The sequence below is a fragment of the Drosophila ananassae genome, chromosome 2L (assembly GCF_017639315.1).
Source record: "Drosophila ananassae strain 14024-0371.13 chromosome 2L, ASM1763931v2, whole genome shotgun sequence".
Taxonomy (NCBI): Eukaryota; Metazoa; Arthropoda; class Insecta; order Diptera; family Drosophilidae; genus Drosophila; species Drosophila ananassae.
Window position 1 is genome coordinate 15,853,332 of NC_057927.1, and position 26,156 is coordinate 15,879,487.

Consider the following 26,156-nt stretch of genomic DNA (forward strand, 5'->3'; position numbering starts at 1 on the left):
AGGTAAGGTAGCTTTCGTTCAGTTTGCAGCACAGCCAACATCCCAAGCCGGGCACTCGAGCTGCCCCTGCATTTGTATCTGTGTGCCACAGCATACAGGTGTGGGTGCCATTCGCCCAATGAGGATCTCGATCGTACACTTAAAGAAACAGATTGATTTGAATTGCTTTAAAGACTATTTATTTAGTTATTAAAAAATATTATAATATAGAATAGGAATATAATTAAATGCATTTAAATAAAAAATTCTTTCTTCAATCTTTTGAACATTTTTAAATAAAGTGAATATGAATCGAGTACGAATTCCGTGTTCAAGAACATTTCTAAAAAGGGGTATTTGATTATTGTATATTTTTGAAGTTTTTTTTAGAAATGAAAATAGTAGACCCTTAGTGCTAGTAATAGATTACCTTTAGAGGTAACGAATAAACCCTGTTTTTTTCCAAGTGTTATTGGCCTATTGCGGCTTAGTCAACCACAAAACAGGCAGCACACACACTAATAGCAACCGACCAATACACGGAGGCAAGCGATCATTTTGTAAACGCCTTTTTTCTCACGCATTCTTCAGGTAAACACTCACAGAGACTGGCTCAGACACTCACACTCTTGCCAGCCTGTTGCCGGTTTCTGCTTCCCACTCAGCTGTAAATCTCTTCGAATTAGCCATAAATCAATTAAGGCCGATAAATACTATAATAAAACACTTCAAAGCATCAACCAGATTGGGAAACGTTGATCAAATCATTGAATATTTTCTAGGATTTCCAGTTAGTTGCGTGCTTAGACAGGCTTTGAACCTGGCCAATATTGTGCGATATGTTGGCAACTCTGGCTCTTATTTGGTTAACACTCATTCAAGACTTGTGTGTGTTCGTGGAACTGCTTGCTGGTGTGAAGCTGATCGTTGATTGGTTGCCTGTGGCGATGCTTGTTTAAAAGCTATTTACAATTTTTTTCCTCTGTCGGTTTGCTTTGTTTTGCTTTTTGAGGTTTTCTGGTCAATACAAAAGGCGGCTTAAACGGTACGAGCCAATAGAAATCTGATTTCTGTAGTTTTTCTATTTTTATGTCAATGTATGGCAATACGTGTGTCAGAGAGTGTGTGTGTGGAGTTTAGTTGCAAACTTAATTTAATTGCTGGCGATTAGTTTAATGAAGTTGGGAATGGAGATTGATTGCGTCTGCTCTAATTTGGAACATTTTAATCACGATTTATTGAAAGTTGATGAAAATATTTGACAACTGTTTGGGAGTATAGAACCCTAGTTATTTCATAGATCTATATACCCTTTAAGAATAAAGGGTACATTAAGAATAGTGCGACGAATGATCAGAGCCTAGAAAATAAAGTTTATCTTAGTTTATGATTTAATTTCAGCATCAGTCTAGGGTTTCAGATCCAAAAAGTATTTATTGTTATATAAAACGTCTTGATCAATTAGCTTCTTGATTACTTCATACATTTCTTTACTATAATTTATAATTGCATCAGTTTAACCTATTTAATTTAAGTTTAGGCCAAAAAAATTAAAAAGGCGAAGCCTACAATAAGCTGACTAAAATATTTGGAAAAATTGCTTTAGACGGCATATTTAGTATCTCCTTAACCTCTGATAATTAAAATTCCCTTCGATGTTCCAGAAAAATTTACTGCTCTGTCCTAAATAGTCAAATAAATCACGACTTTCGCAGTTCGGGCCAGACATTCTTGCCATCAAATCGCTGTCAATGACTGGAAAACAGGACTCGTGTCTTTCTTCTTTTTTTATGCTATTGGTGCCTGACTTTCTTAGCTTCTGGTTTAGAATTTCTGCTATGGGACATGGAGGAAAATTACCATTTAACCAAAAACCAGAAACCAAAAACATAAACAAGTCGTGCGCTATATGCAATGAATATTCGATTAGCCAAAAAAAATCATTCAAATCAATTTGGAGAGGTGTAAGTCAGCAAGAGACAAACAAATTGAATACAAATTCATTTATTAATTGCCAAAGCCATCCAATTGGAAATAAAAGTGTGGGATTTTTTGGCCATCTTTTAGGTGAAATAAATGTTTTAAATTATATATCCTAATGGAGGGTTTTTAATGTGTGGGAAAACACCAGAGATTAGAGACTAAACATAGTTTAATGTTCTAACCATCACTGATGAGTCATTTAGCCCTTTTTTAATAATATGTAAAGTTAACTCTTGTATCTTCGGTTGGCTCTTTGAACTCTGGCCGGTCGCGTGTCTAAGGAACGAGTCACCCGTTGCCACATTCGGTTGCACTATTGGGTGACTCAAACACGTCTGGACTATCTGGTAGACAGAATGAATATTAACTAGGGACCTTTCCCCTGAGTCTGAGTGTTCGATCCCGCATCGAAATGTTTTGGGTCAGGAACTCGACATGCCGGAAGTCTGTCAGTCAGGCACGCGCTGCGTGTGAAGCCTTTGATTTAACCGATTTATTTTGGAAATTGAAAATCTTACCAAATAATTACAGGCAAACGATCAGAATTTTCAGCTATTTCGGTTTCAATGAAAGCCAAGCTGCAACTAAACTGTCTCCTCTTAGATTCAGTCTCTCCAAATAATATCTTACAAAAACATGAAACCACTGCAATTGATATATCAACTTCTCTCCTTGCCCCCTGCTCCATTTCGGCCAAATTCCATTCGAGCCTTTTTCATTCCATTTTGGCCCAGAGCAATCCCACGCCCATAAAAACAGGCGAGACCCAAGCACGAGTCAAATGTCGTATTTCATTAGACTCATGTTAACGCAGCCGTGTCTGAAGTTCCCCATATCGGCCAAAGTCGACTGATTCGAAACCAATATCCCAATGCCAATAGAATTGTAAACACATCAACCCACTACAAAACGCAAAGGAGAACACAGAATTGAATTACATGAAAATGCTCGATGCGTTTACGGAAAGGAAATCGTACAAACTGGTCATGAAAAATGCATCACTTGACCGGCCACAGACCATAAAAAAAAACAGCCAGACGAAGAGGACGTCGGAGCCGACGACAACCTGGCCAGAACTCGGAGCTTGGCTTATGAACTGCGGCTCCGACTGTGGCTTTAACTTTGGCTACGAGACTGATCCTTTTCCTGGCCGAGTGATGAAAATGTACGACTTTTGCTCCAGGCGCTAAGTGAGCTCACAAAAAATATTTCACTTTTTATGGTAAATGCACTATGATTTGGGGCTTATACACTATACCTTGAAGTTGGTTTAGCATCGATAGATATGGATTTATTTAGCAATTTTTAAAACTTGTTTAAATTTAATTTTTAAAACTTTTATCGTCAATCTTAATGTTATTGGAACCTTAACATTTTTATAAAAATTATTCAGTATTTTAAAACAAAAATCATTTTAATTTATTTTTAATTTTAAATCCTAAATAAACAGAGGAATACTTTAAAAAATAAAAGAACTGATGTCGTATAATTTATTCTTTTAAAATATGGACAACCTACTAAAACGGATTTGGAGAGTATCTTCAAATCTTAAAGATCCTGGGCCATCACAATCTTCTTATTTAGTTACAGTTCCACACACACCCAAAGAGAGCGAGAACGAGATACCCCAGCAGGCGCCCCGGGGTGGGTTCAGACCTGGCCAAGACAATCCCCAAAAGCCGGGCCAGCTAAAACGACGTCGGCGACGCGTCGACGACCAGCCGTCTAGGTGGTGCTAGCCTCTTGCAGTTGGTGGTGCGGCTGCCCCACTCTCTGAAATCAATCGATTCGACATTATTATTAATTTTTCATAACTTCTGCGGCGGCCAGCGCCTGGCGGCCCTCTGTGTGCAATATGGCGCCCTGGAACCCTGGAACCCCAGCACCATGGCCATGTGAAACTAATCTATTTGTGCGGCAAAAAGGGCCGCCTAGTCGGACTCCATGCCGCCGGATCATCCGCTAACTTTGAGGGCACTGAAATCAATAAATTTAATTAAAAACATAAATATTTAATTTAAAATAATTTTATTCTTGAATATAATATACATTCTTAAATATAATATAACAGAATATACATATATAGTTTGTAGTTTGTACCCGTTCTTCTCAGTGTACTTGGGAGGCTGGCAAACGGACTACGAAGCGTGTTATCTGCTATCGCTGCGCTTTGATCTTTCACCGCTTCTGCTTTGCATAATAAATTCGCTATCGATGAAAACTAACTTGAAACCCGATGCAGGGCCGGGATTTCGGATTTCCCTGGCAATTTGTTTGCCTTTTTTTTGCCTTTTGGCCATGGGCCGTTTAATTCGATTGCCAGTGCGATTTCGGCTTCGCCTTAACCATTTTATTACAATAGCATAATTTTTTACTATGCTTAATGAGTTCTGCTTTGATTAGTTTTTCACATTGTTGTTGTCTGGTCCAGGTACCTCCTACTCCAGGTATTCCTCCTCCTCCTAGTTCCCATCCCGTCGATGATTTTTGCTCGTGGCAACATTGTTTTTGGTTGGGTGTCTGTGTCTTCGACTCGGCTGGATATTGAGCTGGATTTGGCCAAGAGGGGGCTTAATGATTTCAACTGATTACACTTTCAATACTATTAGCATTACTTATTGAAATGTTTCAATTTGGCAATTGACTTATATAAGGACAGCCGAGAAGAAACTAAAAGAAATAACGTTTAGCTATTGTAGCTCCAAGCCCTGATATTATACTTATTTACGATTGTATTCACAGTTATAATCTTTTGAATTTATATTAAATATATTTTAAAAAGTATTTTGAACTAATTTATAAATCTACAATTTCTCTAAACGCTTAAATAAATATTTTGCATGAACTTTTGTACGTTACCGTGGAATAAAATGTTTGAAACAGTTTTTCCCGCCAAACACTGCTTGAAAGCACAAGAAAGCAGTTCATTCTTGGCACACCAGCCCTAAGCTTTTGACGCCTTGCCACAACGTCGTTTTACAGTGCTGAAAAACAATGAAAGTGGAGCTTGAAAATTAAACATCATGATTTTGGCCGAAAATCGAGCCGAAAATTTATTTTGCGATTGGGACTACATTTTGATGCAGATCGACGGTACTTAGTTCCCTGATTCGTAAATGGTATTCCTTTTTCAAATCCGATACGAATTGGCCTAAATATTGACAAAATAGTGACCAAAAGTTCCCATTTTAGCCACCCAAGGATCTTAACTTGGTCAACATGGTCTCCCCATCGATTTCTTTCAGGAAACATGCCATAACTTTTTTAATAAATGTCCGATCGTCGAATGTTATACCTTCCCGATCTTGGATCTTCGAGAACAATAATTTTCAATCAAAACCTGACCACCTAAAATCGGACCCCATTTTCGAAATTTTTCAAAGGGGTAACATCATGATTTTGGCCGAAAATCGAGCCGAAATTTTATTTTGCGATTGGGACTACATTTTGATGCCGAATGACGGTACTTAGTTCCCTGATTTGTAAATGGTATTCCTTTTTCCAATCGGTAACGAATTGGCCTTAATGTAGACTAAGTAGTGACCAAAAGTTTCCATTTTAGCCACCCAAGGATCTTAACTTGGTCAACATGGTCTCCCCATCGATTTCTTTCAGGAAAAATGCCATAACTTTTTTAATATTTGTCTGATCGGCGAATGTTATACCTTCCCGATCTTAGATCTTCGAGAACTATCAATTTCAATCAAAACCTGACCACCTAAAATCGGACCCCATTTTCGAAATTTTTCAAAGGGGTAACATCATGATTTTGGCCGAAAATCGAGCCTAAATTTTATTTTGCGATTGGGACTACATTTTGATGCAGATCGACGGTACTTAGTTCCCTGATTCGTAAATGGTATTCCTTTTTCAAATCCGATACGAATTGACCTAAATATTGACTAAATAGTGACCAAAAGTTCCCATTTTAGCCACCCAAGGATCTTAACTTGGTCAACATGGTCTCCCCATCGATTTCTTTCAGGAAAAATGCCATAACTTTTTTAATAATTGTCTGATCGTCGAATGTTATACCTTCCCGGTCTTGGATCTTTGAGAACTATCAACTTCAATCAAAACCTGACCACCTAAAATCGGACCCCATTTTCGAATTTTTTAAAGGGGTAACATCATGATTAACATCATGATTAACATCAACGATTTTACCAACGAAGGATCATAAAATCTCGACTTCTTAAATTTGAAGCTCTGGTTGAAGTTACAATTTCTGTGTTTTTTTATTAATTTTCTTTCGTATTCTACGCTATATGCAAAGCAAAGCATATGGCATATATTTATAGCACATTAACGTGGCGGGGTGTATTTGGCAATTTTCGCAGATAGGTACTTCTAAAAGGCCTTGACATTGGGCAAGTGTGGCGGTGGGAAGCGACAAAAGTAAGCTGCAAAAGATAAAGATACACATATTTATATAAAAACAACAAAAATCATACACATGCTACGAAAAAACCGGCACAATTTAGTATATAGTGCGCTGAGTACCGCCGAGCGATCGGCGCATGTCACTGTTATTGTTATTCTTACCCACAAAAATACACAAACGTCCGAAGTTGTTGTTTCACGATCCGCTGATATGCCTAAAAATAAAACGCCGCTCGCTCTGATGAGTGTGAGTATTGTATCAATTGATAACTGCACGGCCGTAAAGCGACATCTCACCTCAAAAGTTGTTGCGTCGTTTTTTTTTGCCGAGTAATTCTGTTCACAAGAAATTCCGAGACAAAAAAACAAGTACGGCGATCTTTACACTGAGAAATAATAAAGACTTTTAGGAAATACATTAACTTTTTCAAGGAAGGGAAGGGAAATATTACTTATATATGTATATAATACTAGAACTTATATATTTATATTAAATAATTACTTAATAATAATGGTCACTCCGATCTTAGCAACCGCTACCTAATTTTAATTTCTGATTGCCATTTATTTACGCCATTACATAAAAAACTGCTGCATACTTGAAGGAGCCAAACAAGCAGGATTCTTTTCAAAGCTATTTATAGTAGTTTTGTAGTCCATTTATAGTAAAAAAATAAACGGAAACCCACAGTTACCAAAAATAAAAATCATTGTTTGGACTTTGTCCAACCAAACTTATTTATATTGTGTACTTAAATTAATTAGCGAATTTTTTTGTTTCTGTTTAATCAAATGTATTTGGGCCGTGTGACCGACGCGTGTTCCTCGGGCTAAATTCGGCATTAGACTTGATTACGCACTTTAATTTTATGGGCATTTGTGTGGGGGACCCGATGGGGCGGTTTATACGGCGATTGCATTGACGCAAGCCGCTGACCACGCCCCATGGCTTGATGGCAATTAAATGACACTTGGAGAGCGATTACACTGACAGGAAATGGGTGAGGGTGAGGAAATGCAAATGACTTGAAGACTGGCCAGACACTTGCGTGAGTGTGCGTGTGTGTGTGGCCTTTATGGCCATGTTTCTTTTGTTTTACGCGCGTACACGTGTCGGCAATTGAAATAGAAAAGCGTCGTCGGCACAGACACCCACGAGCCCATTAAAATCACACATAACATACATGAAGGGGTTTCGAGAGATTGGAGAGAGCCAGGGGTCTTCGGTGCCAGCGACGACTCATGTGTTATGCTAATTTCTCTTTTATTGTTCTACACTCGCCATTTGCCGCTTAAAGCGAAACAGGAAATCAGACGTCGCCCCGTTTACCGTTAGTTCCCCCCAACCAAACAGAGGCTGCTTGCAGCTGACAAAAGCCAAAGGCCATTGAATTGCCTTTTCAATACGGCGGGGGCGAGAAACATTGGCTTAAAGTGTATATACATTGATATCTAAATAATTTAAAATAATAAAAAAATACAACCATTTAAAAAAATTATTCTTATGATTTTTTTAATTTAACTTCACCTTATAATATTTCTCCATAACCCTGTTACTTTTATCAAGGTTCTACTGTATTTACATATATCCACAAAACACAACTCATTCAAACAGACGCAAGCAGAAGGGGAGGAAGCGAAAGCAATCGGCCGTAACAAAATTTCCGACACGTGCGACAAAATTGCCTGCCCCAAGAGGGGGTGAAGCGGAGGAAGGTACCCGGGGCCCTCGATTTAGGCAACCAGAAAGGCCCAAAACAGCAACAAACCCAACCCCCTTTTTCACTTTTGGATTTTCTATTTTCTTCAACTGCTTTCCCAAATGTTGCCGCAACATTGTTGCTGCAACACTTTGAATTGAGGGCGTTTTTTGCATCAAGAAAGTCTGACAGCAGCTATGGGTTTTTATTAAACCTATAAATACTTAATATTTAGATGGAAGCACATGCATAAAAATGGTTGGACGGTACACAAATTAAAATAGAATTTTATTGATAAGAGCGGCGATAATATTAACGAGATTAATATTCGAAGTTCGAACCAAACTCAATTAGTGACTAATCAGCAAAAACGTGGAACACTCAAATAAATGTTATCTGCGCTTAAATTAAATTAACCAGTGGCAGTTCTATGACTTTTTGAACCTAAGAATTTATTTCATTTTCATTTCGAATATTTTGTACCTTTAAGAAAAAATTACTCATACGACCCGTACTCTACCACACCATTTTATTTTAAAAATTTAAATTCTGATACAATAAACTGAATTTTCCATCAAAATTGTATGTAGGACAGGAAAGTTAAATATTTAAATAGAGGCAAAACATTACTCATACGACCCGTATTACGACTGAAAACACAAACTAGTAGAACAAACGTTACTCATACGACCCGTATTACAGTTGAGAAAATCAATTCTATGCTCTTAATGATTAGGTCTGAGTGTATAAAACCTGATTTAAAGATTATTATTATTAAATTTGAAACTATAAACAATTAAAAGTGCCAGAATAGTGTATACAATTTCGCACCTTATCCGCTTATCTTGCAAACTCATTTTTGCCACGTTTGCTGGGTGTACGTTGGGGCCAGAGCTCCCATTAAAACGTCGCTCGGTCCACGGGCGCATTCATTCTGCTCTGGGCTGTCGAACAGCTCGCCTCGCATTCGAGCCAAAAAAAAAAAAAAACTGGAAAGAGGCGCGTTCGTGGATTCGAGAGCTTCGTGGATTCAAAGACGAGAGTCTACGTACTCGGCATATCCGTGTTTGTTGTTTGCCAGCGCGTGTGAGTGCCACTGCCGTAAGGTGTGCGAGTGTGTCTGTGAGTGTGGCAGTTACTGCTGTTTTTAGTGTAGTTGTTGTTGTTCGACAGCTCCACGCGCAACGAAAGCGAAAGTTTTGTTTGGCGCGCGTGTTGCCATTGGCGTCGCGAATGTCTATGAATTCGCACACACACGTACCTACCACGTACCACCTAGAATAGATTAAAAGCGTGTGAAAACAACAAGAATCGGTTGGCGAGAATATGCTGTTCATTATTTCCAATGAGGGTGCATTAAATTAAAGCAATCGTGTTAGCCAAGCGGAAAGACAAAATCAACTCACACACAAATACACCCAAAGAAGTACAAGAGGCCCACCTACCCCATCATTCCTGCAACATTTCGGGTAAGTCCCAGAGCGCTGTGTGTGAAAAGGTTGTGCGGCCATAAATCTCCGAGCATTAGCATTAGCATTTGCCAACATTTGTGTGGCACACGTGCCGCGCGGAATAATAATAAAAGGAAAAATTGCACTTGACAGCCGACTTCCGATGCCGAAAGCTCTCGCAACTAGAGATGCTGCTGCTTAGGCTTGCCTCAGTGCCCTTCCTCTATCCTGGTAGCTCCCACCACCCCAATTTTTTTTTACCACACCTTCTCAAGGACGAATTTAGGTCAGGATCTGTCGGCTCGATGGGTGACGCAGGCCCTGCCCTTTGGCATTTCGCATTCGCTGGTGCAGCTCTGAAGTGCATTTCGTCGGGTTACATGGCGTATGCGCAATATTGATTTCTTTAGCTCGCAAATACTGCCATGTGTGTGTGTGAGGCTTTTAAAGCTCGGAATCAAAAAGTAAACAAAATATGGAAATATAAAAAATTAGTGTGTGAAAGCCCCAACCATCTACGAGCCACTTAACTGGAAATATGAAGCAATATACAACATGTAAAGAGCTGAGAGCCCTTGGGAGAAGCATTAAGAGCATAAAGTTCGAAAAGGTTTCGGGCCTAAACAAATGTCCTTCGAAATTTATACGCCTCCCACTCTGTGGGGATTCATAATGTTTATACATAGTTTAGTTTTCTAATATCTTATTGTTTTCTTAACTAAACAAACCAAAAGTTCAGCATGACTTTGTCTTATCCCACAATTTATTTGTTAGCTCGCCGATTCCTGGAAATAAGATAAAAAAAGCGTACTTCCGCTCGAAGACTTTGTTGTTTTTTTTAATATAAACCCCGTTGCCTGAGCGTGTGAAATGCTCCCTAAGAGGGCAACAAATAAACATAAACCTTTGTTTTTTTTCCATAAAAAAAAAATAGAAAAGTCGCGTTTTTTTGTGTGGTGGGATAGCTTTTGCAGCTGCCCTCTAAAAAGAGCTCTAAAAAGAAGCGATGGCTCAGCTAAACTGAGTCAAGCTGTGACTTAAAAGTGGCAGCTGTTTGTTTATTTATTTATTTACTCGTGAAACCAATGAATTCGTTTAACTTATAGATACTCTTTAGAAAACCAAATTGTATGCTTAAAAGAAGAGACATCTTTCGATTCAAGTGTTTTTCAAATAATTTAAAATAAATCAGGTTTAAATGGGGAGGATATACTTGAATATTTTTATATTGGAATATTTCCAATAAATTGAGTTATCAACACTTTTTTTTGACTGTATATTTAAGGACTACCCATTTTTGTGAGACTCATGCCAACAGGAAGTCCAAATACATAGTCTGCGGACACATGCAGGTGCTCATAGAACCCCACCATATCTATATCTATGATAGGTAACTTTTGCGCGTGTGCCCGAAACCGCCCCATTCATGACACCCCATGACGCCCATAATCGTAGATTTATCATTTTTTGTCGAACGCGCGCGTTCCGCATTACAAAAACAAAACCGAAACAGAAAAAGAAGCAAAATAAAAAAAAATATGAGCCCCATCCGATATATAAATATAAACACGAGCAAAAAAATAAAAACGCTGATACGCGGATCGACAGCGACGCCAACTGCGACCGCAATGCCTACGGCCGCTCGGCCCCAAAAGCCAAATGGGGAGCAGTGGAGAAACGGGAGCGCGCGCAGCTTGCCGGCGCAACACGTGCGTTGTTAATTCAATAAAAAAAAATCAGAAAAAAAGCGACTGTATAAAAAATAAGAGCACACACAACAGCACACAAACAGACGTTCTAGGCCAGGCGGAGTGTTGTCAGAAGAGAGATAGTGGCATAAAAGTTCATTAACGGCATGTGAGCTTTTCTTTGTGTGAGTGTCCATTGTTTTTGGCCGGCTCTCCCGTGGCTTGTGTTTCAGATTAAGGGGAGAGCGGCTTTTATCTCTCTCCAGCACACTAGCATGAGTGCACTGCAAGAAAAAGCAGTGGATTATCAGAAATCTGTATATGTGTGTGAATAATACACATCTAGGAGATGTAATATATCTAAATACTTGAACTAGAAATAGCCATTTGCAGTGCAGTGCAAATTTTTATTGTTTTTATTCTCTTGCCCTTGTCTGGTCGCAGTGCTCGTGTCTATGAAATTATCGCCAAGTGGGCTACCGCAGCTGCTGCTGTGGCTGCGATTGAATGACAAAGTCTTCTTTGTTTTTGCCTGTGTTTTCTATTTTTTTTTTTTTTTCATTTTTAATTTATGCAGGCAACTACAAAATTAATTCTCCTTTTCGCATTGGCTTTTGGTCTTGTCGTTTGGCATCTGTCTGTGCTTTTGGTCGCACGTGTGGCGTCTGTGTGTGTTCGTGTGCGGGTGCGGGTGCGGGTGCGGGTGCTGGTGTGTGGGGCCATTATTTTAAACTGTAACATCCGAAATTGCTAACGGCTACTGAGGGCCCATGAATGCCAAATGTGAAACACGAGACGCCACAAATAACAATAAAAAATTGACTAATTTTTTGTAGTCTAATTAATTCGGCTAATGGCTTATTAAGGGGATCAGGCACTGGGATCCCATTGAGATTTATGCAAATCCCATGGCATAAATTTATGCCATTTCCGGAGGGATATTAAACCACTTTAATTACGTTTATAGTTTCGATAAGATTCTGAGGAAGTTGGAACATGTTTTTCAATTTCTGTTATCGCTCCCTTTAGAGAGTTGCCCACATGACGTATGCGTAATATTGACGTATGCGTATCATTTGGAATTCCCAGAATGGGCGGAGCTCGATGGGATTTACATATGTGTAGTATTTTTATTGTTTGCTTATTAAAATGGCATTCAATTGGTTTCCTGTCTGGGCAAAAGTTAAACAGGCCTGTATAATAAATGAGATTCCACGTAACTTATAATTCGCATCATAAAAAAAGACTTGTTGTGGGGGAAAAAGAAAGACTTTCCAAATTAATAATTTATGCAAATTTGAAAAGTTGACAAGAAAAATGTCCTGTCATGTTGGCAATCAATATGCATATTACTTGGCCACTTCTGAAGGGTGCCACTCGAGCTGCCCAAGAACAGCTGTTTGCACTTGGGTTGGCCACAAATACTCGGACATCTGCTACGACACTACCACTACTATTTATTCTATATCTCTGTTTATATATAGTATGTGTGTAGAGCTAATTGCTGACCCAATAACGATAGACACACACGCCTTAATAAATGTAACTGTAAATGAGTGCACGCGCGGCGAATATTTGCCAAAGTGTTGGTTTGTTTGAGAAAATGCCCGCTTTGACGGAAGCAAAGTAAACCGACCTGCCCCATCCCGACTATTTCGACATTTCTCCTTCATAAATGAGCCGCACGTGTGGCCAAAACAAGCAATAATCGCTCAATTGTTGTTGCCATCTATTGTCTCTCGGTCTCCCGTTTCGCTATATACTTTTTTTGCTCATTTTATGACCACATTAGCGAATTATATTTCACTGCCATTCAAAGCGTAGAGACACAGACTAGGCAAACATAAATTAAACAAAGGCCGGGCATTGTGACTAGAGCGAGGAAAGGGGACTGGCCAACACGCGCCGTTTCTGGTTTTACTCTTCAGCTGCCTTCTAATACTCATATATGTACAAATATATAAATACTTTGTTTTGTTTTTGTGGGGATGCCCCGTCGGTGGCTACTGTCAGTGAACTGTTTTGGCCATCCGTCGACTCTTTTGTAACTAATCCGGGCAGCTTCGAGTCATGTGAGCCGGCAGCTCAAAGCCGGCTGCTTTCAAAGAGACGATCTCTGACACCGTCAGCCTGACTCACATTTAGCCCAGGAGACCTTAAGTCTAACTTATGAACACACGAGCGAATAATTCTCCTTGGTTAAAAAAACATAATCGCTTGTTCGTGTGATTCCTGAAAGTCACACCTTTATAAAGTTCAAGATTCTGCTGAAAAAAACAGACAAATAATCGTGAGAATTGTTTAATCTTTTGTTGCTTAACTTTTTGTGTCACAGATAAAAATTAACTTGACCTACTTTGTTAATTATTTATATTACGAATGTCTGTTTACAATTAATTAATGAAACAAATGGATTACATGTCGAACAAGTTTTTATTGACTTGACAGAGTTACTTTGGGGTCATTTTAGTTTGATTTCTAAAGAAAACTTATTTCAATTTGCTCAGTAAGAAATACATATTTAATTCAGAACGTATAGACGCGACACAAATATCAAGTATACGCTTTTAGCATATTGAGTATACGCTCTGTTTCCCTCGCAAAGCAAACACACGTGCTGAAGAAATCAATTAATTAATATTAAAGACGGGGGGCATAACATTTTTATGATGTGCCAATGAAACAAGCCAACCGGAATTATTGTCGACAAAATGTCAAACACCCAAACACTTCCAAATCTTAATTTATGTTTTCGAATCATAAAATTCTATAAAAATCGAAGATAACAATGGATAGCCTATCATTCCTCTACCCACGATCCAATTAGCCCATAAAATGAAATTAATAAAAGTTGAATAATAAAATCGAACCCAAAACGCACTCTTATGTCTTCAAAATGCAAATATCTGAGGAGGTCTATCAATTAGTGACGCACGACCTGTATCAATCACATTTGTGTTTTATGTCTGTGCGAGATCTGGTTTCGCTTTTTCGACCCAACCATGGTTTATTGAGGCTTTAGGCATTGAGACGTTTAGCTAATTAGGCTGTTGATTAATGTACGGGGATATATCATATTCGTCTGAGTAGCGGAACAGAAAACAAAAGACTAGGATTTTATTTCCCACTCATTTGTCATAAAAAATCAGTTAAAAAAGGAAGGGAAGTCAGACTTACTTACAGATGCAAAGCTTTAAAATCAAATAGGTAAACAATCTTCTGATGGATGCTTCTCAAAATAAATGCGAGAAGATTAACTGAAGATTGGGGCCTGGATTGTTGGTTGTCTTAAACAGAAATCTCTGTTCGATTGCAAATGGAAGCCAGACGAGCGCAGAATCTTTTGGTCTTTTTGTCTCTGAGAGCCCATCCATGTGTGTTTTTTTTATGTGGTGTTCCGGGTTGTTGTTTTATTTCAGCCATGTCTTGACTGTTATTGGTTTCCTCTTATCGAGAAGTCATAATTTGGGACACGTGTGTCTCATTTAATGCTTTTTTTTTGGCATTTATTTGCTTTCCTCGTCAGCCATCATAAATTTTTATCGCCTGTCGTCGTGTTCCATTGGGTAACCTAAAATTTCATCATCATGCAGCCCGATCTGATCTATTGAGCTCGCTAATCTTTGGACTCCGTCTAGACCGCTCTTAGCATATGTCGCTGGTGGTGCCTGGCCTTTGAGCCTCCCCCAAGCTCCCGATTCGGAGGCTATCCCCACTTTGGCCACGTTTTTCCCCAACTTAACCGTATCTAAAAACAATTATGACGCATTCAGATTGCCTTGTGGAGTGTAGTTGTTGGCTTTTAGTTGATAGTTTTTGTTGGCCCCTGTTGCCGTCTGGACTTTTTGGCGCATGTGCCGCGATAAGAATGAAAAAATTAGCACTTTCACGTTGTGGTAGAAGGAATAGCTGTACCAAGGGGCAGCTCCAACTAAGTGAAAATAAGTAATGGGCTTAGGTTGACTTTATCAACTAATCATACACTCCAAAAATGTCAAACTTTTAATATCCTCTGTATGCTTTTAATCCTCTAATATCCTCTTTGTAAATTTAGTTGGTAATAATACTCTTACTTTCCCACAATAGTTCCTATACCATCCCAAGAAACATAGGGTATTAGCTGAAAAGAATAAACAAATCTTGGACAAACATGCCGCAAGTAAACAAAAAAGTAAGGAATAGTCATAAAATACACATGCAGCGGAAAGTTTTATATAGATGGGATTTTATTTCGCTGGCGGCGTCTTTAAAATGGTCGGCGCGTGTAAGTTTATTAGATAAGGTAAAAATGAAAGGAATGCCCATTACAGATTACATCGTGACAGTAATTAGAAAGCAAAAGGAATTTTCACTCAAGCAGCTAAGAATAATATTAAGTATACGCCGTGAAGGACAAAGAAATAGTTACAATTTCACCGCTTGCTAGATAATTGTAGACCTCATTTTAGTAATGAATATTTTAAGTACCCAGCCGTACAGAAGATGGAGGCGAGCATTTAGAGAAACGATACCCCAGTGCAACTTAAAACGCTTTTCGTGCCAACACTAACAAAGGCCAGGCGAGACGAGACGAGACGGCTTCACCTGACCACGCACTCATTTACATATTTATACCCACATGTCTGAGGAGACGTCTAACAGAGTACTGACAGTCGTATGTTGGCATATGTGAGGGTACAATATTGTAGTGCCCGGCAGGGTTTTAAATTACTCATGACAAATAATTCGTCAAATGGCAACGCCTTTTGCAAGCAACAGTTGTGACTAACAAGATAGTATTAAAAAAAATGAATGAGAAGAATTTTAAAATATTAAGGATAAAAATTTATACTTCTTACATGTCAGAATTTTTTGATTTTTTACCGATAATATTTATATTTTTCAAAAAACATGGTTTCGAGTTTACAATTCAATTCAAAATCGAGTTTCAACTCAAAAAAATATTTGAAACATTTTAAAATGTATTTCTCAATAATTTAGTTTATTTTCAAACCAAAATACTTATCTGTTTTTAGTTTTTTAACCGCAGTTGTATGCTTTTTCAAAAAGCAATAAGGAACAGGTTCCCTGAACTCTTCTTTCTTGACAATATTTTGTTGGCTCTTGTCTTTGTGATGTTGCCGCCGGACACAATTGTCTGCCACAGTGATGCCCCGGCAATTTGCAAAAACAAAACCAAAAAAACAGAAGCCCCATAATATGACAAAGAAAAAGAGAAAATCAAATTTCCCTTCCGTTTTCTGATGGCGTGTGAAAAGTCATTGCTATAAGCAGATTCCTTTGTTTCTCCTTAGTTTTTGGGTTTCATGTGGTTTTTTTTGTGCTTTTTCCCTGCTTTGACAGCTGACAACAGTGCGTGTGTTTTTTGTGGCGTGTCATGTTCAACAATTATTGGCTAATTTGTAGGCACGCAGCGGGAAATCTCATCAAAGTTGCTTGATTGACTTGACCTCCACGCAGTCAGAGGGGGGTAGCCGATCAACAGGTGTCTCTGCTCAATGAAAACGTGCCACAAATTGTTCCTCGAACAGATAAAAACTCAACCTTAAAGCGAGTCAGTGCTTTGTAGAACTTTCTCTAGCCCAGCACAATGGCTTCCTTATGGCCAGGCAGGCCTCCTTAATTTTCCTTCTTAAAGGCCCGCACGCGCCGCATAAAATTTGCCACTGGGGCAATTCGTTGGGGCTTAGTATTTGTTACGCACATTTCGGTCTTTTGTTACAGACATTTCCCTGCCATCGCTTAAGGGACGACTTGGCCGGATAAGTGCACCGAAAGAAAAATAGTTTAAATGTAATTTATAAGATAGAATCATCTGAAAATAATCTGAATAATCTTAGTTCATCTGAATACTCTATATTTATATTCTCTATAATGCCGCATTTATTTTTTCTCGGTGGTCCTAGCACTCTCCTTGACTCGGATCAGCCTTGGAGGCTTTAACTATCCGATGACGGCTGAAGCATAAATAATGAAATGTAATTTCAGCTCATATTGGCGCATTGACAACGACCTGATAGGACGGTGAGCCTCTGGGTGGGAAGGTCAGGGTGGATAGAAATCTTCTTAACCGCCCACAAGTATTTTAACTGCTTAGGGTAGAGGGTGCGAGGTAGGGGACTACCTATCAAGGTGGTGGGGAAAGACAGGTCGGTAAAATGCCGTCAAGGGCCGCAAACATTTCATCATCCTCGTCGCGAACGCTTTTACCAAATGTAATTACACTCAAGAGGTACACGTGCCGTCAACAGCCCCGGCCTCGGCCTCGGCTGATTTTCGGGCGTTTTTCAATTTGAATATGACTGCCGCCGGGCGGGGCTCATCTCCTGACAGGCAACAGCCGCCACTGCCGACACTGCCGCCACTTGAGCAATTTCGTTGGCCCGCCAAAATGCTTTCCCATCAATATTCCGTCCAAACCCACTCCCTCAGACCCCAAAAAAAATTCACTTTAAGTTTCGTCTGATGGTCGTTAGCCAGGATTTGCAACGACACGCTAAATGAGCCCGAATCGAGCTGAGCTGAGTTGAGCGGATGCGTCATATTAAATTCTGTTTTCGGGGCCAAGACCCACGCTTACTGTTTGTGCGCCAAAATGTCAACTCTCAGATTGGCCGCGACTTATTCGTGGCTCTGAACTTTGGACTTGTGGAGGCCAGAGGGACATTGATTGCCTGTCCGGAGTGGAGTGATTAATGTAGTTTTAATGGCAAACTGGATTAGTTGGGTCGATCTTGGGGAAAGTGGTTATTCGGTGGCATAGATTTTTCAAAGTTTAATGAGTTCTTGAGACTTGACTCAAACATTAAAGAAACAAGCCATAAATCTAATTAAGCCACTTGAGAAGTGTTTGACTTAAAATAAACTGAAAATATAAAGAAACCATTATCAAAGTAGTGTGATATGAACACAAGGAGATTTTGCGGTTTCTTTGTGGGTTTGAGTGGGGACTTGAACAATACTCGTTAAAATTTCCCAGAATACACAATGCGATACCATGGAGCTTCCGTTTTGCGGTTTTATAAAATCATTGGAGTACACAGAATTTACGATACCGTCATATCCTGCTCTCGACTAATGCTTAAAGAAAAGAATTCTGTATTCTTTTTTGTTAAAAAATATCTGCAAGAGCCAGAGAACAGAACGATTTGAAGGAAAGTTAAACGAACTCGTCTGCGATTGTTTCTTTAATTTATTTTGAAATTGTATTCGATTTCTTTTTATTGTCCGGCGCGTGCAACGCGGTGGGTTATTTTATGCCCGAATCGTTGAATCGATTAATCAATTTGGCGGCCAATTAATTCAGTGTTTTTATTTACATTCACATTGCAGTGTTTGCACACACGCTGCCAGAGGAGAACAAGAAAAAGACGCACTAATAAAATGGCACCCACCATATGCTCGGATAAGAAACAGATGCGGGACTCGAGGCGACATCATGGCGTGGCCACAGCCGCCATTTCATCAACCACCGCAGCCATCACAGTCGCCACCGCATCCTCGTCAACTTCGTCATCGTCCTCATCGCCGTCTGCATCGGGGGCTGCCGCAGGAGCAACGCGAAACAGTTCGGTTCTCAGTTATGGTAAGTTGGCTGACAACTTTAAGGTTATGTGGCGAATCAGCTCAAATTACATCAAACCAGAACACTTGAAATACTTTCTCAGTGTATTTTTAACGCCAACTGTCAACTGTAGGCGAACGGGGCGTATACGTAACATTGCCTTTTATATAGTTTAACAAGCTTGCATTGTCAATATAAGAGTCGCCGGCTGACTGACTTGCTGGTTCTGTTCCTCCGACCAGTTTCTTCGCTCACGTTACTCGGTCATGATTAATTAATTTATGTAAACTCGACCCACCCACTGCCGCCCATCGGATCTGAGCTCCGTAGCTCCGAGCTCTCGGTGTGTGTGTTCCCGTTTCCCCATTTCCTCATTGAAAAACTATACACATGCACGTGCCCCGAGCGCAGGGCTGAGCGTTGAAGGCTTCACGTGTTGCCCTCCATGTTTTATGGCTAATGCTGTTGTTGCTACCTCCACCAGTTGCAGGTTGTTCTGGCACGCGAGTCCGGGGTTATGCCACAACAATTTGCGTCAGCAATCGAGACTCCAGATGCTTCTTCCGGCTGTGTGGCTTTTGTTAGATAAGACAGCATCGAACCAGAAATCTGGTTAGATAAAATTTATATAAACAGTTTAGGGCTGCATGACTATTTTTATACCCTTGCAGAGGGTATTATAATTTTGGTCAAAAGTGTGCAACGCAGTGAAGGAGACATCTCCGACCCTATAAAGTATATATATTCTTGATCAGGATCACCTCCTGAGTCGATATGAGCATGTCCGTCTGTCCGTCTGTCCGTCTGTCCGTTTCTACGCAAACTAGTCTCTCAGTTTTGAAGCTATCGAGTTGAAACTTTGCACACACCCTTCTTTCCTTTGCAGGCAGTATATAAGTCGGAACGGCCGGGATCGGTCGACTATATCCTATAGCTGCCATATAACTGATTGATCGGAAATGCCATAACTTTAGTGTTTTTTAAGTTAGAGGGTTGGGACTTTCCACACATGTTATATTTGACCAAAATATCTTGTGTACAAAATTTCATAAGGATCGGCCGACTATATCCTATAGCTGTCATACAACGATCAGAATTGGCATAACTTTGGTGTTTTTTAAGTTAGAAAGATGGGACTTGGTACAGATTCTATTTTGGACAAAATAATCTGATTTGCCAAATTTCATTAGGATCGGCCGACTATATACGATCTTCTATATATCTAATAATATAAGATGCGTGGCGCCACCTAGCGGACTGCGACTGAACTGCAAGGGTATATCAACTTCGGCTCCGCCCGAAGTTAGCTTTCCTTTCTTGTTAAATATATATTCATACCAATTCTTAGAATTGGTACACTCAAACTCAATAAAAGACACTCAAACCACAAAGAGCAAGCCAATTATGCTCAATGAATACTCATTAGGCAAGTGAAAATGTTAAAACGTTTACCTAGATTTTTTCCAAGAAATTGTTTCGCAAAACCAAGGGGGTAATGGGTGAGGCTGGTAGACGAGGGTATGTGTCATAACCTCCACACGTTTGTATTTTTGCTGCTGTGTGCCACTTTTGCTGGCTCTTTATTTACATGTTTTGCACATTTGCTCCGCTTGCTTTTAGCCAACTTTGCTCATTTTGTTGTTACTGTTGGTGTTGGTGTTGGTGTTGCCGTTGCCGTTGCTGCTGCTGACTTTATTGGAGCCATATTGAATGTGAATTCATTGAAAGCATTGCTGTTGTTGGCATTGTTGCTTTTTATTTGTGCTCGTTGTAGCCTGCTAATTTCCAGCCACACATAAAAATAAACATCAAGCGAAATTTACACACACAACCTGATGAAATAAAAAATGGGTGTGGTGTTGCCACGTGCAGGCCTCCCGACATCTTGGCCCTGCCCTCGTACCTTACTTTCCTCCCTTGGGATGGGGGGGCGTGGCCCCGTGGGGCTGCTATCGCCCCTGACAATGCCCTCGTTCGGCGCCTTGAATTTAGGTATTTAAAATTGTATTTTCAAGCATAACCGCTGGCTGATTCACCGAGAACGGAACGAGGCACGTGCAATCGCCACTTACTCACCCACTTGCTCGACGATGACGAGGTTTTGCCAGCCATGCCGGCCAAAAGCACAGAAATCATACTCAAAATTAACAAATTAATAGAAAGGGCTACATGGGACAAGGGGAGTTATAGGACAATTCTCTATCGATCAGCCGCTGAGACTTATTGGAAGGATTTTAAGGGTAATTTAAGGACCTGTGCTTTACCAATGTGTATCTGATTTTGACCTTAATACCTTAAACGATTTTGGATGTATGGAATCCAAAACCAAAGTAGGTAAATAGATTAAACATTTCCCTTGTTCGAAAACAAACAAATTCAATAGTATCTGAAAGTATAGAAAATACACAAAGCGAAGTATATTAGGAGAAGGAATATTACATCAAAATGAATGAACCAAATACAATTCCACACGATTTGCAAACTGTGAAAAGCGTCCAATCCTTGCCAGAATGCGCCAAACTGCCACTGGACCGCATCGACATCATAAATCGAACTATTAAGGGGCCCCCTTTGGAAATCTTTGACTACGATGAGACCGTAAGCTTCTCCACACTGGGAGAGGAGGAAGAATTGGCGCTTAGTTACCTTGATACAGACACTGGGTCAGACGACAAAACTCGGGGCCTGCTGATGGTTCACGATATCGACTGCCTGATCCGCCGGATCGAACACATGCAGTTGGCGATCAAAAAACGACAGATGGAGGCGAGCACCGAAACTGAGAGCGAGGAGGCTCAGCCGGAGGATGAGGCCGAGGAGATCATTACCAAATTACAGCGCAGGTGCAGGAAGTTGGAGGAACGGCGCCAGGATTTGGAAAGCACCATTAAGTCCACCGCTGCTCAATCCAAAAAGTCAAAGGTTAAGCAGCTGAGCTGCGATGAACAAATAGAGGCACGAAACTTACGCCACGCCCACCACCGGCTCCAGTGCGAAATAGATGAGATTATATGCCGATACCGGGAACTTCGAGAAATCCTCACCCAGATGCGAGGCCATCTCTGTACCATGGAGCATACTTTGCGGAAGCTGAGTAAGCAATCCGAAGAGTTTCTGGAGTGGACCCAGCAAGTATCCGCTGAACTGAATGTGTGCAAGGAACGGTATACCTACCTGATCAATGCCAAGATCTCGAAACGGGAGTCCTCCACCACGGGCCACAGGCACGCCATTCGGTTCGCGAAACGCAATGCCGCCTATTTGAGCAAAAATCGGATGAAGCGCGAACTGACGGAATTTAAGGAGGAAGTCAACGAGTTGGTGGGCTTCATGGGGGAGCTGCACAAAGAGTTGGAGCGAAATCTGGCCATGTTTGGCTATAAACGGAACGTATCCGCCCATGATAACTCCACCCACTTTATTATGACCGTAGCCGTGGCATCAGCACTTGCGGAAATGATTCAAATTTCATCGGCTCGTATAGATGATACTGCTGAAACTTAATATAATATGTACTATTATGTGTTGCATTTAATTGTTTACCATATAATAAACACAAGTATGGATATTTAATCTACTTCCTCGGGCAATACCTTATCGACTGGGAAGTGACGTCGTCGTCGTGTTCCACTTTTCCTTTTCACACCATTGGAGGAGGCTAATTGATTCCTCCCAGCCAACCTCCAACTCTCACGTTTCGCTGCACTTGGCCGATTGTAGTCGCTGCAGTAAATTGTATATTTACGAATCACAAACACACGGCGTATATTGGTCGGGTGCATTGGGTTGATTTCATTTCCCGGAGTCCGGACTGCGGACCGAGTGCTGGGCCATGTGCTCTGTTAACTGAGAGCCAGTACGTCATGACCCTGACCACAGACATGGCCGAGAAAACGACGACTGTCAAAATTGAGTACTGAGGGAAAAAACAACTTTGGGAAATTGTTATTTAATATTTATGTAATTAAAAGAATAAAATGTTACATCAATATAATGAATAAAAATCAAATTAATTTAAAATGTTTTAAATATACTTATTTTTTGAGTGCAGCCATGTCTGGGGGCTCATTGTCATGACTATCAACAGCTGATGGTTGCAAATGAGCGTTACAAAACCGTTGCGACTGCGAATTGATGCGAAACGCGTCGTCAACGCCGGAACGATTGGCCCCGGTGCTGGTCACGTTTTTAGCCCACACGCGATTCCCACATACAAAATACAAAAAAAAATAAGCACACTCGACACGGCAGAAATCAACATGGTCATAGATTGCGAGAGCGGTTGACAACCCACCTGATTAGCTTTCAAAAATTCAAATATAGGACTAAAATGCTGACACACAACCTTTTACTTTAAAACTTAAATCAAGAATACTTTTTGTGCAGAATTTTTCATTAAATATTTAAAGTAATTAACCTTGATTCCTTACCTTGCAGTTGCCAAAGGATCGGTCACATCCTCGAATCGCCGCCGCCACGCGAGACTGCAACGGAGATATACTCATTCTGCCAGCAAGGTGACCTCCTCAACGGACACCAGCAGTGGAGTGGACACTGAGGCGGAGTCCTTGGATCAGATGCAGCTGGAAGACGACAGCTACCCGAATGTGCGACACCAGTACCTGCAACAACAGCAGCAACATTCCAGCAGCGAGGACAACATCAAGACAGTATTACAGCCAAAAACGGCCATAAACGGCAATCACCGGAACAGCAATCACAATCGATCCCGCGAAGAAATGCCCGTTGTGGCGGACGCGGAGACCAATGACAGCGGCAGTGATAGTGGCTATGAGTTTGGCGACCGGGAGGTGGGCAAAAAGCAGCACTTCCAGCACAACAGCGACGGACTGCTCTCGATTGCCATCAAGACCATTAAGTTGGTGCAACGCAACAAGCTGCTGCAGAAGCGACTGGCACAGTTGCAGCTGGAGACGTCGGAGTTTATTGCCTCGGTGCTGGCCAATCCGGAGAACAGAGAATTTCGCGAAAAGATCACCCCCAAGACCGAGCCCAAGGTGAGCAACATGCTGTTGCGCCACTAGGTTCTGTCTTGATTAAAAAAAAACACACTAAACCACGCCCCATCCTTTCTGGACGAAGGGAATGATTTATAATTTAAATAACCCATTTTTTTAGGCAATCAATCGAAAAATAACATTTAATTTATATTTATTTTTCATTTTTTACTTAAACTCAAGTAGGCAGAAAAAATGGAGGGAAAATTTGCAACATGTTGCTGCAACATTTCGCGGATACAAAGAGTGTTGCCTATTTCTGGGGTGTTTATTTTTAAATTTCGATATAAATTAACAAATCTTTGCTGAATTTAGTGAATGTTACTAAACAAAAAGTCAATAATCCAACAACTTTCAAAAACACTTTCTACACGTCCAGAAAGAACATTTATTCAGGGGCTATATTTTGAGAAATTCGTACTGATTAACTTTATAAATTAATACATCAAAGCTTAACAATTTAAAAATACAACATAAAAAGCTACGCTAACATTTACACACAAAAAAAAATATTTATATAAATCCCAAAAAAGTCCAAAAGTGTATCTTTATCTATAGAAGTTAAGTCATTTTTATGTTTAACAGTTTATACGGTCAAGAATTAATTTATAATAAATTAAACAACCACATAAATAGGAATATTAATGTATCTAGAACAAACCAGGCATAATCAATGAAACCCCACGACGCTTTTCGCTTATACAACAAATAGATCTACAGTAGAACTCCAATTATCCGAATTAAAGGGGACCGGGACCCATTCGGATAATCAAATATTCGGATAATCGGATTTTCGTTTTCTTTTCGAAGCCATGGTATATAAACAATACAGTATTGTACACGCACAAACAAAAGTAAGCCATAGCGAAAGAGTAGCGTCCTCGAGCAAGTGAATATTACACTTTTTAATCAAAACAAACAATCGCGGGGGGAAGTCAGTGTAGGCACAACGGCAAGTTAAGGCAAGTCAAGTCAAGACTTGTGATTCGGATAATCGGCGATTCGGATAGTCGGAGTTCGGATAATTGGAGTTCTACTGTAGTAATATTTGATTGACATTCAAAGCAATTTGTTCAATACAAAAAACCACTATACGTAATTAACACTGATCGGTATTAATGAATAATGATTCCCGATCAATTTCAAAAATAATCCAAAACTATGGAAACTATCAAAATGCTAAAAAGGGTGTTAACCATATTAAATGATAACGAAAAGCAAATCTTTCCAATTCTAAAAGTTTTATTCAAATTAAGATAGCTGACATTTTCCATATTGTTTAGAGGAAAAAGTAAGAATCATAAAACTCGCAACAATGATTTCATCAATAAAATTAGTAAAAAATTATACATTCTTCGTTGTTATTTTTGTTTAAAGGACTTCTTAGCTAAAAGGTGGGATGGGTGAAAAATAAATAGTAGATCTGATAATACTTCTTCTGACTTTATTCAATCATTTTGATATGATTATGCTTTTATAGCTGATCCGTATTTTGTATTATTTGCTCACAACATTGTTTCATTAGCCGTTGTTTTCTTCAGTATATTTTGAACTCCAGTCACGTCCTCATCTGTTTGAGAGACACGTGATTTACGAGCCACAAGTGAGTTATATGCTCATTGTACTTGACACTGAAGAGGTTTTATTACCCATCCGTCCAACAGTCCACAGACAATACCAGAAACTGTGGGGGCCAGAACTTGATTTGTGCTTTTTTTTGAGGCCGTGATTCGCCTTTTCCTTCCCCTGTTTGATCATTTTGATAATAATAAATGTAAGAATACCCGCAAATGAAGATTCGCGAAGAAAAACCCATATTTTTATTCATACGGTGTTAAATGCAGCTTATTAATCTTAAAATCTGTTCATTAATTAATTCTAATTATATGAAAGTTGCATAAAACTCCTTGGTCGGCTAAGTAATGAGTAGGTCTCTTGAATTATTAGAAGCGGAGATGTCATTGGCCATGGTAAGACCATGGGGTGGCCAATATGGCATCTTTTGAGGCACCACTTCATTTACATCCACTATATACAGCGGATATAGTAAAGGAATGCCATTTACGAATCAGAACTTTGAGTACCGTCGATCTACATCAAAATATTTAAAAAATCGAGAAAAAAAAAGTTGGCTCGATTTTCGGCCAAATTCATGAAAAATTTCGAAAATGGGGTCCGATTTTAGGTGGTCAGGTTTTGATTAAAAATGATAGTTCTCAAAGATCCAAGACCGGGAAGGTATAACATTCGACGATCGGACAATTATTAAAAAAGTTATGGCGTTTTTCCTGAAAGAAATCGTTGGGGAGATCATGTTGACCGAGGTTACAAGTAGCTTCGATTTGCTTCCGAAAAGGTTGTAACATTCATCGATTCAACAAGGATTCCTT

At 39.8% G+C, this 26,156-nt stretch overlaps 2 protein-coding genes across 2 annotated transcripts; both read left to right on the forward strand.

Moving 5' to 3' along the window:
• The first annotated feature begins 8,950 nt into the window (after positions 1-8,950).
• Positions 8,951-25,113, forward strand: LOC6501281 (serine-rich adhesin for platelets). Its single transcript, XM_001954876.4, has 3 exons — positions 8,951-9,514; positions 18,517-18,769; positions 23,186-25,113. Exons 2-3 carry the CDS (start codon positions 18,568-18,570, stop codon positions 23,791-23,793), a joined length of 810 nt encoding a protein of 269 aa, XP_001954912.1. The 5' UTR covers positions 8,951-9,514; positions 18,517-18,567; the 3' UTR covers positions 23,794-25,113.
• On the forward strand, positions 21,064-22,325 carry LOC26515136. The gene has a single exon (XM_014911901.3). It carries the CDS (start codon positions 21,194-21,196, stop codon positions 22,250-22,252), a length of 1,059 nt encoding a protein of 352 aa, XP_014767387.1. The 5' UTR covers positions 21,064-21,193; the 3' UTR covers positions 22,253-22,325.
• Positions 25,114-26,156: the final 1,043 nt, after the last annotated feature.